At 44.6% G+C, this 13,225-nt stretch overlaps 1 protein-coding gene across 1 annotated transcript in view; it reads right to left on the reverse strand.

Moving 5' to 3' along the window:
* LOC311232023 (PRELI domain-containing protein 1, mitochondrial-like) overlaps nt 1-13,225 on the reverse strand; it is a 33,497-nt gene that overhangs the window by 5,340 nt on the left and 14,932 nt on the right. Inside the window, exons 4-5 of the mRNA XM_084318687.1 lie at nt 10,754-10,867; nt 9,485-9,563 (exon numbers count right to left, since the gene is read on the reverse strand). Coding sequence (XP_084174813.1) covers nt 9,485-9,563; nt 10,754-10,867 — 193 coding nt within the window. The remainder of the gene's footprint in view (nt 1-9,484; nt 9,564-10,753; nt 10,868-13,225) is intronic.

A 13,225-nucleotide genomic window follows, 5' to 3' on the forward strand; every position in this document is an offset into this window, starting at 1 on the left:
TGAATCCCTACCCACCTTCAAACCTTCAAAACAGCTCTCAAAGAGCACCTACGGGAGGCTGCTATTCGAAACTGGCCCCGGTAAATGTCCAAACCCATCCCCCCACCCACCCACCCAACCCCCTCCAATGTACAGTTTCTTCCCCCTCGAATGTATATATTTTCTTTTCGGATCTCTGTCTCTTAAACAGTACTGTATATTTGTATATCTTGTATGTCATAAATGTCATGATGAATTGAAAATGGGGGACCCTGATGTAAACAAGACGAAAGTCTTTCTCTGGTCTGCATCCCCATAACTCTTTCTGCGCCATACCCGAGTATAGTCGGGTTATCTCGCCAACCGTTGAGCGCCAAAACCCGAGTATACTCAGGTTTTGATCCTTTGATATTTTCCTTTGATCTATACAGTCAGCCGGAGCCCTCTAGGTGTCTGCCTACGTTGGAATTGCAATGACGATCGAATAGCACCAGGTGGCAGTATTGCCTACCTTTTTAACTCTGATAGTCTAGTTCAGACAGTGTCTGTCCTGATCCCTTTCGGTCCTGACTCGCTCTGAGGGGGAGGAGCTCTTGCAGAGCAATCGCTAGGGGATCTTCTCGCCTCAAAACCTAGTTTCCCATATACACGAGTAATTACATATAAATGAGTAATCACGATCGCCGATGGGATCATTGGAATTATTCTTTTTGAAGTACCTTCTGGCTAAGGTAAGGTATATTCTATGTCTATTTTACCGAACCTGAAACATGTTTCTGTAATGATCACAGTGTCCTAAACCTAAACCAAGCTTTTTGTAACGATCGCATTTTCGGGGTAAAACTACCCCCTCCCCCCTTGATGATTTTGTGAAGGCACATATGTACATGGTATATACCTTTGATTTGGGAGTATTTGGGGTTTCAGGCGATCAACCAGAACGATTTGGGATTATTGCATATAACGCGTCATATCTCGCGATCTATGGAAAAAGACTGGATTATTTTGGAAATGGGCGATGTTTAGCGTGTAATAAACTACAAACTACAGTGTGTAGAAATTAACTAATTAGTCAGTAATGGACATGACAATGCCTGTCAAATGAGCCATACTATTGTCTCCATAGCTATAATACAGAACACACGATTGGTCTGCAAACATAACAATTGGAAGTGTTAGCGGGTGGGAAGCCGGTGGGGTTTGTATCCTGGTCGTTGTAAACAGCGACTCCTACTGGTCGGTCTAGGCGCCTGTTCAGCAGGGAAGGGATCTGGGGAAGGTAGTGTGATCCTCCCACGCGTTACACTCCCCAGTGAGAGTCCTCGCTGTCAGGTGAAAAGAAGCGGCTGGCTGACTCCACATGTATCGGAGGAGACATGTGATAGTATCCAGTATTGGCATAACGACTAAATTGGGATGGGAGAAAAATACGGAAAGAAGGGGGAGAAAAAATAGATACAAAAAAAAATCTTCATGGGATTGTTCAGATTGAGGAAGCATGTCTAAACATAAACTGGGGGTCCTTTTCACCCGTCCAAAAAGCACTCGCCGTAGTAGAGTTGTTTTTGAAAATATTTGTATAGAGGCTGGTGGAAATCAATTGCTACGTTAACAATTGACTGTTTCACAACATAGCATATAATAATTTAAATGTGACTTTGATGCTACAGTATGTTGAAGCTGAAAAAAAGGTTTTCAGCCCCAAAGACTTGCAGAGTACCCACATACCCACATACCCAGAAGAACTCCCACTTTATAATAGATAATCAGATAACCTTCTTACAAACCTGAACTCTTCCTAGGGGTGACAACCATTATAGGGTCTTTCACAAAGCCAATGTTATGTTGCGGTCTGCCCAAGTCCCTGGGAAACAGACGAGAGGTAATGGCACAGGAAATACTTTGTATCAGGACAGCGGAGGCCAAGATTGCACTATTCATCATTCTTTCATATCCTCTCTTCCCTCTCTGAGCTCCACTTCTCTCCTCTTGTCTCGTCTGTAAGTGAGCCCAGTCTAGCTGCAGGTCTGAAACCAGCTGTCAATGTAGGCAGTGTTTTCCTGGACCGTCTGAGACTAGAATTCCAGTACAAACTGGTAGAAACAGCCAATAATTTGCGACGCTCTACTCAAGAAAGACACTTCTTTTGTAGTCGAGTGCAGTGTTGGTTTAGCCCAGACTCATGTTAATGACGTCAGATACGGTGTCCGCCAGTTTTCATGTATGCAACCCAAAGTGTGGAAGTAAAGAAGAGAACCGTCAGCTATATTGTCATCGTGTGGACAATTCAATTCTTTCTGCTAGACACTAAGAGTGACAGTCAGAACAGAAACATTACAACCATTACACAGCCGCATCTTCTTACTTCTCAAGACGTTTATTGATATCATGACCACGACGATATAAGTCGTCGAGGGCGTGTGTACCCGGCAACTCTACACTAGATGTCCATTCCATTTGCGATGCATGAGAAACAGATTCCTCTTTCTATTCTCTCTCTCTCCCCTTGTGTCCTGATCTCTCCCTCTGCCTCTGTGTGGCTTAACGGTCCGGCCCAGCTGCAGGTCTGAGCCACTGACCAGAATAACCGGAGCTCTGGAGCCTTCCCAGGCCCGGGTGCTCCGGCTGACCCCCAGGGGGGGGGGGGATCAGAGGCGGGACGCAGAGCGCCATAGCTCTCCGTGACCTGCCCTAACCCCCAATCCCTGTCTCCTTCATCCCGAGTCTCCCCCTAGCTGCTGGATATGCAGATGGGAAGAGGACCAGAGACAGACCCTTCACACGCGGACGTGAGCATGTACACACACACACACACACAAATAGATAAACATATACAGCAAAGAGGCTAACAAACGCACACGGATGTGCACATGCACAAACACCCCCCCCCCCCTGAGAGGCAGCATTGATTATAAATGAGCCGGCCGGGTGAGGAGGTGAAGCCCATTAACATGCAGACATGGCCGCAGCTCTCAGCCTCTTCCCTTGGAGGGGCAGCAAACAGATGAACTCATCCTGAATAAAAAGCTCTTTGATGTTGACGACCACTGTACTCATGGTGATTACAGCCACACAGGCTTCAGCTCCCTTCAGTGCCCCCCACTCCCCCCACCGCCTCCACCACCATCTAGAATAAAGCGGACCGTTCGGAGCCAGGGGTTTATTTATCTGATTGGAGTGTTCAATGTTTGAACTGACCAATCACACCGTGGTCCCATCGCATCATATATTTTCTCATTGCGCTACGTACATACATACTGAGTGAACACACCAACCAACCGCAAAATACGATTGGTTCATGAGAATTGCTACATGTTACAGTTGGCTGTAAAGCAGAAAACACTCTCACACGGATACAGTAATTGGTCAAAATGCGTTCAGTGACTGATTGGTGGTCTGGATGAGTTTGGGATCGTCTGTCTCAGGTGGTCTGGACGGGTTTGGGACCGTCTGTCTCAGGTGGTCTGGACGGGTTTGGGACCGTCTGTCTCAGGTGGTCTGGACGAGTTTGGGATCGTCTGTCTCAGGCGGTCTGGACGAGTTTGGGACCGTCTGTCTCAGGCGGTCTGGATGAGTTTGGGATCGTCTGTCTCAGGCGGTCTGGACGCTTGAAGCCTTTTTACAACGCATCCGCGTTTCCGGGCTCCAGTTTTGCGCTCTGATTGGCCAGGTCATGTGACATGAGCGCCAATCGTGGGACGGCAAGTTTCTACACTGGTTAAGCTTAGGCACTCTTCGAAGTTGGTTAAGGTTAGAGTTTGTCTTAGAGTGTGGCGGCAAGTTCTTTCGCCGGTTAAGCTTAGGCACTCTTTCGAAGTTGGTTAAGGTTAGAGTTTGTCTTAGAGCATGGCGATAGAACGCCAGGTAGTTTGCAGGCTGTTCGACGCGGAAATGGGCAAACACGCTATTGGGCGCACATGTCACATGACCTGGCCAATCAGAGTGCCGGAAACGCGGATGCGTTGTAAAAAGGCTACACGCGGTCTGGACGGGTTTGGGATTATCTGTCTCAGGTGGTCTTGATGAGTTTGGGATCGTCTGTCTCAGGTGGTCTGGACGGGTTTGGGATTATCTGTTTCAGGTGGTCTGGACGGGTTTGGGACCGTCTGTCTCAGGTGGTCTGGACGGGTTTGGGATTATCTGTCTCAGGTGGTCTGGACGAGTTTGGGACCATCTGTCTCAGGCGATCTGGACGGGTTTGGGATTATCTGTCTCAGGTGGTCTGGATGAGTTTGGGACCGTCTGTCTCAGGTGGTCTGGACGAGTTTGGGATTGGTCTGGATCAGGAGATAGCTCTTCAATCCTCTAAGGCAGATCCAACGGGGCAGTTGTGTTAGCTCTGGGCACAAGTGAGCCAGCTTGCTAGTTTTTCCACCTACACTCCAAATTGTACCGGTATGTATTGTGTGTCTCCACCACCGTGCGAGTTTATGATCTGCCAATCAATGACAAGCTCTCACAAGTGCCCGTCTACGCCCATGTCTACATCATGAATAACAGTGAGCATCTATTCAGTTTATTTTTTTATTTTTTATAATAGAAATCCTGCTTGATGGGCGGCTAGGTGGTGCAGTGGGCAAGGCGCTCACCACCAATGCAGGAAACGCTGGGTTCGAGCCCAGCTCTCCGCATTGCTATCAGCTTGGCTGGTCGTTCATACTAATACAATTGGCAGTATTAGGGAGTGGGAAGCTGATGGGTGGGGATCGGACGTTGTGGACAGCGACTCCTACAGGTCGGTTGGTGCGCCTGCGCAGCAGAATCAGGAAGCGACGGGGGCGGCGTGCCCTCCAAACGCAGACCCCCGACGCTGAGAGATCGCGCTGTGCAGGTGAAAAGATGCGACTGCTGCTTCCTTGAGTACCGGAGGGGACACGTGATGTAAGGCTTAGTCCACATTGCAGCCGGCTTGTGGGAGGCATGGCCTAACAACGTTCGAGACAGGGGAGGGTAGAATTGGACGATACGAAATTGGGATGGGAGAAAAATAGAAAATGGGAGAAAAAGTAGATACAAAAAATAATAAAAATCCTGCTTGATGTCAACATTTCTGCGATTTCCTAGGTTTGCATCAGCCTTTCTCACAGTTGCTGACATAATGGGTAAAGGTTATGGCTGCTTCTGAAGCTGCCAGCAGAGCCAGTTGACTGAAAGGTTGTCCACAGCGAGATCTCAGGGAAGGGTGGTTCCCTGTTGGGATGGAGGCGATGTGAGATCATGCATTTAGAAAGGAAAATAAAGAAAGTCATGCTAAATGGTGAGGTGACGACACGGGGGCTGAACCCTACATCCCTCAGGAACATCCTTGAGCACATGATTAATGCCCATGAAATTAACCATTCTCTGAAAAAACAATAACATTTTAGTTGCACATAATTAGTACTATGTACAGTAGTAGACCATGTACTCCATAGTCAAGTGGTCACATTTTGGCATATCTTCATACAATGCAGGCACTAGATTATAGTGCTGTATAGACTGTGAAAGTGTACACACTCATTTGCCAAATGAACGAGGGAAAACATCGACAACAGTATCTTGAAGCGTGAATGCAAAGTAGCTGCAATCAAACATCGCGCATGACGTCGTTCCCGTATACTCTCCCACTTTCCCCGTCTCTCTGGACAGGAAGAACATTGACCCGAAAATCTACACGCAGCAGGATAAACAGAGGGGCTACAGAGATCTAGAGAATGTTCTAGAGAGAGCCATTAGCTACACTACAATACAAATATACACAACACTACTGTACAAGTCTACCGGCCATCATGTGACAAACCCCGGCCGAGGCCTGGGATGGCAGATGAACGTCCCGGCGCTAACCTGCTGTACTTACCCCCACTGCCTGGCCTGAGGCTACTGTAAGTCCTGCCATAGCAGCAACAGAGGGGTTGGGGGAGATAGAATCACAACAACAACAATGGGAAAAGGTCCTATTAGACAAGCGTATGCTGCATCAGCATCATGACACAGCGACTGTGTCACAACAATGACCTTGTCATTTGACATGAGTCCCCTGCCAAACAGGAAGAACAGAAGGAAAGGCCACTCTCACATTCAGACCGCAGGGCCCTCATGTAGAAGAACCATGTCACACACACACACACACACAGAGACAGTGCACCGTGTCACCTTCCACACAGACTATACAGCACGCATTTGAGTAGTTGAGTAGTAGTCAATGACTTGAATTGATAGGACAATAAGGAATAATGTTACATTGGCTAAAAAACGGATAAATGTTTTAAATGGATAAAAAGTATTGTGATCATATAGCAACAAGCATGCAGAGGAACTTAATTTCCTAGAACAATGGTTCTCAACCTGGGGGTCAGGATCCCCAAGGGGGTCGCAAGATGATTCCCCCCCCCCCCCCTTCTTGATAACAAAATGATATACACATACTTTATCATGTTTATAATCTTAGAAAGTATAGATGCTTTTTTCCTGTGAAATAATGAATATTTGAAGACTAAAGCCCTCCTCCAATCATTAATCAAGTTAAAAATCCTGAAAAAGGGGAAATAAAAGTCAATATTCTGTGTCACAGTTCACCATTCTTTCTATGCTCGACCATGTAGGGGGGGTCGCAAACAGGCATCCTGCTGTTAGTAGAAGTCCCAAACAGGCATCCTTCTGTTTTTAGAAGTCCCAAACAGGCATCCTTCTGTTTTTAGAAGTCCCAAACAGGCATCCTGCTGTTAGTAGAAGTCCCAAACAGGCATCCTTCTGTTTTTAGAAGTCCCAAACAGGCATCCTTCTGTTTTTAGAAGTCCCAAACAGGCATCCTTCTGTTTTTAGAAGTCCCAAACAGGCATCCTTCTGTTTTTAGAAGTCCCAAACAGACATCCTTCAGTTTTTAGGGGGTCGTGAACCAAAATGGTTGAGAACCACTGTCCGTCCTAGAATACCCTTCCTACGAATTCACTTAGCAACCACTAGTTATGGAGATGGATAGAGGTAATTTAATTTGAGAAACAGACAAAGGTAATTTATTTTTAAGGACAGAATTAATTAGTTGTCTGAACTATGTTTATTCACCTTATAGTAATCATGAAATCCACTAATAAACATAATAACTAAGCCTCGTCTTTTCATTAACCATAACAGCCACTGCAATCGCCCGTTCATTTTGACTAGCATGTGAACTGTTGGAATCCTCAGTTAATTTCAACTAGCAAGTAAACCGTTGAAAGTGTTTTATTTATAACAGATAAAGTGGTTTTTTTATACAAACATTCTACATATAGCCACTTAACTTCTCTTTGGATGAATGCAGCAGAGGTCTACGGTTAACACACTTTTTCTTCGTCTTCTAACATTTCTCTTCCAGGTCAAAACTGTGGCATTTGCATTAAGAAGCCCACCGAAAACGTTTAACAGTAAGTAGCCTAGCACTTAAAAAATTCCACTTCACCCATTTTCAACCTTAAATCCTATTGTTCTGTTGTGGGGAGGATGTGTTCCATGTCTCGGGAGCTCCGCCCCCCCCCCCGGGCCCCCCCAACTAACTCTACTGCATGACGTCATCCAGTGGAGAGCAGACGGTATTTCCTCACATTATTTTCAACCGTAGCCCAACGCCCAACTCCATGAACGTTGAGGAAATAGTTGAGGAAATAGTGTCTGCAGTTCACGACTAGAGGTCCCCGAGTTTCTCAGGGGGGGCGGTGCGACCCAGCTCTCCAGACATGGAGCACGTTGGTACGCTTCATGTTCTCCACACAACAGAGCCATTAGATTAGATTAGATTCTAATTCATTGTCATTACACAGCACAAGTATTAGTACAACAAAAACAAGTTTGTCATCCAACCAGAGTGCAAATGTAACAGTAAAGTGCAATAGTAATATATACAATGTACAGGTGATTAAACTGGGTACAAAATATACAAATTAGTACTACTGAGTGTAGTGCATAGTTGTAGTAAATAGCAATCAACTTTAAAAATCATTGAAATGCCCCTTTAAAATTAACAAACAAAAACTAAAATCCCAAACATAACCCTTGAGAGCCATGAAAACATCCATTTAGGATCCAGAAGTTGGTATTATTTTAAATATAATGTTTTTCCCCCCTATTTGCTCCATGATTTCTCTGGGCCCAGAAGTTGAATTATCCAATGGAACATGTATGCCATTAACACATTCTGTGCCAAAAACGGAAAATTACGTGTTTGCTCGACAAGCGTTGAGTGCCAAAAATCTTTTTACTTTGATCCCCGCTCTACAGACTTGCCCGGAGCGATCTGCATCACGTTGGCACATACACTAGAACTGCAATGCCGATCGACTATCACCAGGTGGCAGTATTGTCTGTGTCTGAACTGGGATGGCTTGGTGTTGATACGCGGCCTCCTCTTTCTTTTTTTCTTGGTAGGGGCCCCTCCGTAGGGGAGAATTGGATACACGAAATTGGGATGGGAGAAAATAAGGAGAAAAAGTGGACACAAAAAAAACCGACAGCGTGTAGAAACAAAAAGAATTTCCCATGTTGCACTACAAGTAATGTCTGTCAAAATGAGCCACACCATGTCTCCACAGATATAATACAAAACACACACACAGCTTCGCAAACATAGTGAAACGACCACGGAAACGACTATCAAGCTGGCAATCTAGCGGTAAAGATAAGCGATACGTGCGGCACTCAAAGTGTTAAGACTGATACGCTTATTGCCATTTTGGTATGATTAGACAATTGATGTTTGGTCTTCATTTCAGGGAATAAGATATTCAAGATACTTATTTGTCATGTGCACAGTTAAACAGGCAGTTACACCGCGCTTTGGGACTTGCTTTAGAAAAACATATATGTTGGTTATACTGCATGTGGGTGTTTTTGTGTTCTACAAACCCCTGGTTAAGCTACAGCACACAAGTCCCTTCGGACAACCAAGCCGCTCTCCAGCTCTCTGCAGTCACATGGCACTGCCCACTAAACCTCATGACGACAAACACGACGCCACTTTAGATGCTTAAAATCACCAGGCCTTGTTGAATTAGATCAAAGTGGAACTTGTAGGTGTCAATCAACCAGACGAGGCCGTCGAGGACGGCAGAAATGGACACACTTTAGGCATGCTCGAGTCATTACCGCGGCACACTTCACTCCGCGGAAGACTTCAAGAGACGTGACGGACAGCTAGCGCAATCACAGGCTGATTATCCACGCTGAGGCGTGACGGGAGGGTGAATGTCGAGAGTGTCGATTGGCCGGCGGAAGCAATTTCGCCATTTCCACTTTGATTTCCCTCAACACAATCACAATCAGTCACGAGGAGGATCGAGAGGCTTATACGGAGAGTTTGGAGAAGTTTTTTATTCTTACTTTAAAGAACAAAATAAAGAAAATTAACTGTGGAAAATGTGATGCAAAACTGTCCTATAATAAAATAATGATAACCCTCCCATACCCAGCCCACCACAGTTCCCCAAAATAAGCTGTTTTGCCCCCCCCCCCCCGTTTTCTCCCTCTTCTGCCTGTGTGGTGCATCGGTACGTACCGTGTAAATTGGACAGGGCGTATTCCAGCCCTTTCATAGCCTTCACCTGGTTGCTCTTGAAACGGGCCAGTCCAAACTCCTGGGAAAACAACAGGAACAGCGGTGAGTCTCTCTCTCTCTCTCTCGCTCTCTCGCCGGGCTCGTTCCACCGCGGAGAATAATAGACTGACATATAATTGGCCTCCGTTCCACCCCCCCCCCACAAATCTCCCGTTTCTTTATTTTGGCATTTGCACGCAAGGCTTCCATGCCGCTCACATGCATGGTATTACTTGACATAAAAAAAATCTAACTGAACATTATCTAACATTATCTAGGTCAGTCGGGGGGGGGGGGTTGGGGGGAATATATATATTTTTAAAGTGTGATGGAGGGACAACGTTCACCTATCACATTATATCACCACTGGATATCACAGTGTGCCAGTGGGAGTTCAGTGCACCTGCAGTGTTTTGAGTTACCCGGTAAGAAGTCAAAGTGTGCTTTGCCAACTACTCCAATACCAGCTCCTGTTAAATCAGACATGACTCATGGCCGTCTCCGCTGAACAGAGATACTTGAAGACGCAGTTTCCCCGACGCACATTAATCTGAGTCTGTTGAGTGGATCCTGCTCAGAATCAGAACAATGTGTTTAGCGACATGCAAATGTGAATGATTACAAATCAAATTCTGCGTTAAGTTTAAATTAATCTCAGGAGACCGGTTTCCATATATTACTTCCATAAACTTTCCATATACTTCAAATGTCTGGAGATACTTCACTTTGAAAATGGTATTGGGGGGGGGGGGGGGGGGGGGGGGGGGTCCTTTTCCTGCAAACTCCCTGCCTCCTCAGGTAGATTCCCAGCTGTGTAGCAAGGTTTGTGTCTGCAGCAAACAATAACACAATAACAACACAAAATGGCTGTATAATTAACGAAATAATTTGTCTGCATAGTTAGATCTCTGATGTCATTGCGATTTGGTGCGTTCCATCTTGCTCGTCGCCCACAATTATTATTTTCATGCCATGAAAACTGAAATGACCCCTCCCCCCCAAACACACACACAACTGAATAGCATTTCCAATGCACCGTGGAGCCACTGAACAAAGCAGCCAAAACATTTGCCCGTTTATTCATACTGATCTCGATCATGTAAAGTAAATATTGTAATAATCAACTGTGCGGTCGGTGTTAATAAGGATTCAAAGCAGTGTCCCCAGATGTTTGAAGTATATGTAAATGATGTCTGACAAACAGATGGGTCTCCATGGTTAAAGTTGTACCTGAATGGGCCGGGAGAAGCCATACACACTTGAGGAGATCCAGGCTTCTCGCCTCAGCCGTGTGGAGGCCGGCAGCTCCTCGGACTCTCTGAACACGCAGCGCTCCTCTACGGACTGTGGGGGGGCGACAGTGAGAGGAGCGTATTGTTATGTAGTAATATGATACCGCACTAATGCCTTAGTTCCTGGTCGCTGCCCAGTTCATCATTATGCTTAGAGGAAAGTGAGCGCAGGTTTTTCCTTGGGTTTTGACATGGTAAATCCAGCCTATCCATCCAATATTCACATATTTTTCAGTCCACTCTAACATCAACAAGTCCCCGACAAAGCCTGGCGCAAGAAAGCAAAGACTATTGATGATACCATTGAGACATTAATCCATTAACGCACAAAACCACCCAGACCCATAGCGTTATATTTCTGACGTGGCTACCCAATTACTTATATTGTAAATTATGGATTATGATTGGTATATATAGGCTTATTACTGTTGATACAATGTTGTTATCTGCATGTCATTTTAGAGGCTGTGTTGGGTGTTTTTATAGATTAGGTTAGATTGAGAGTAGGTTACGTCTGAGAACTCAAATTGATTCTTAAATTCATGCTGTTTTTTGATGTGAGAAAACTTTCCCTAAACTCTAGCTGCCCAGGCAAAATAATTATATTCAGTCATATGATTTGATTTTATATTATTAATTATTATACGACAAATCTGTAAAATTGCTCTTTCCACATTGCATTCAGTAACTTGAATAATGTTATATTCACACAGTGGCCATTTTGCTGTTGTCATGCTCAGGTTGGGATTCCTTTCCACCCTGTCCGCACTCCGCACCCAAGGTGGGAAAAGCCCAGTTTTCCGCCGTTGACTAAAAACACACTTTTTCAATGAATATCTGAAAAAAAAAAAACGTTTACCGTCTTTTACTATTATGTACTATACTACTATGTCTATACTACTATGCACTCTGAGTGTAACAAATTCGGCACTAGTAGACAAACAATCCCATTTACCCTCAGGCTCAGCCGCCAGAGGTATACTCTTCTTTGGATAAAAGCATCAGCTAAATGACTAAATGTAAATGATTAAATGTAAATGACTAAATGTAAATGACTAAATGTAAATAACTAAATGTAAATAACTAAATGTAAATGACTAAATGTAAATGACTAAATGTAATTGTAAACGTAAATATAATGTAAATGGTTACATGTAATATAAATGTAAATGTTGTGGTGATCACTGAGATTTCTGTTCATTGAAGGTTTTTGAACAGCCCCTAACTTTTAATTTACTTAACACAGCTTCTCGTTATTAACACGGTCTGGAGATGATCCTCCGATTACGCGACGCCAGGCCAACCGTGTCCCTCCGTCGATACGTGAGTCACTCCCTTAATTAGGCTGCGTCAAGCAAAATGGCAACAGACAGGGCACGGTAATGAGGCGAAACCATGCTGCGCTTAACTAGATCAGATGGTGGTGATAATCTGGTCCGCGGCGCTGCGCGGGTGTTCCTTCTTCACACACGCACATCAGTCGTCGACATGACAGCGCTATAAAAAGAGGGTTTAGAAGAGGAGCATACCGGGCGTAGGCGTCTCGACAGCAGTGGGTTTCACAGGCTTTAGAATCCCACGGCAAAAACAAGTTATTTGCGATGCCGCTACCGGTGAAACACATGTAACCGTGTTCAGCAACACAGGCTCGCTGTCAGGGTGGTGAGCGCAGCATCAAAATAAGGATATTGTGAAAAATAATAACAAAACATTTTACAGTATGGAATAATATTGATAGGATTTAAATGTAGACAAGCACCCTTATAGTTTTAATGACCTTGTCTGACCTTTGACCTTAACTCCACAGGCCATTCAACCTTTCTCGCCTCAAACAATGATGCTAAGGAAATATAAGATGAACCGTAACGTATTCATGATATATCTATGTCTGTGTATTTCAGCTGTGATTGCCCTGGTGCCCTTGAATCATCACTGACCAAAAGCTATCTCTTTACCCTACATACCAAATTATATGCAATGGAAAACCTTATGGTTCCAGTGTGGAGGGATGTTTCCTGAGACACTGGATTCTTTGTGGACTCTCCTCAGATACTGTTGCTGAAGAGGAGAAGTAAACAAGACAATCTGGGATCTTGTGGCAGTAAACTAAGTCAACGACTGGTAAACCATGAGATGGACATTGGACAAATCTAAATTAAAATAATTATATACACACATGACCATTCTCTTCTCAGCCTATCGCTCTTATGAAATAAGAACAGCTTGAAAGACACCTTTTGAAATTGACAGCAAAAGGTTCTCCAGAAAGGCAAGAGAGCTCTTAAAAGGTAGAAATGTTAGCAATATCACCATGTCAATTTAGTCAATTAATTTGAAAACAATAACTAGGGCCCTATGAAATCCGTTTTTATCTTTTCCTGTTTTCGGATTTGAATTTTCCTGTTTTTTC

Source organism: Notolepis coatsorum, assembly GCF_963971535.1.
Source record: "Notolepis coatsorum genome assembly, chromosome: 7".
Lineage (NCBI taxonomy): Eukaryota > Metazoa > Chordata > Actinopteri > Aulopiformes > Paralepididae > Notolepis > Notolepis coatsorum.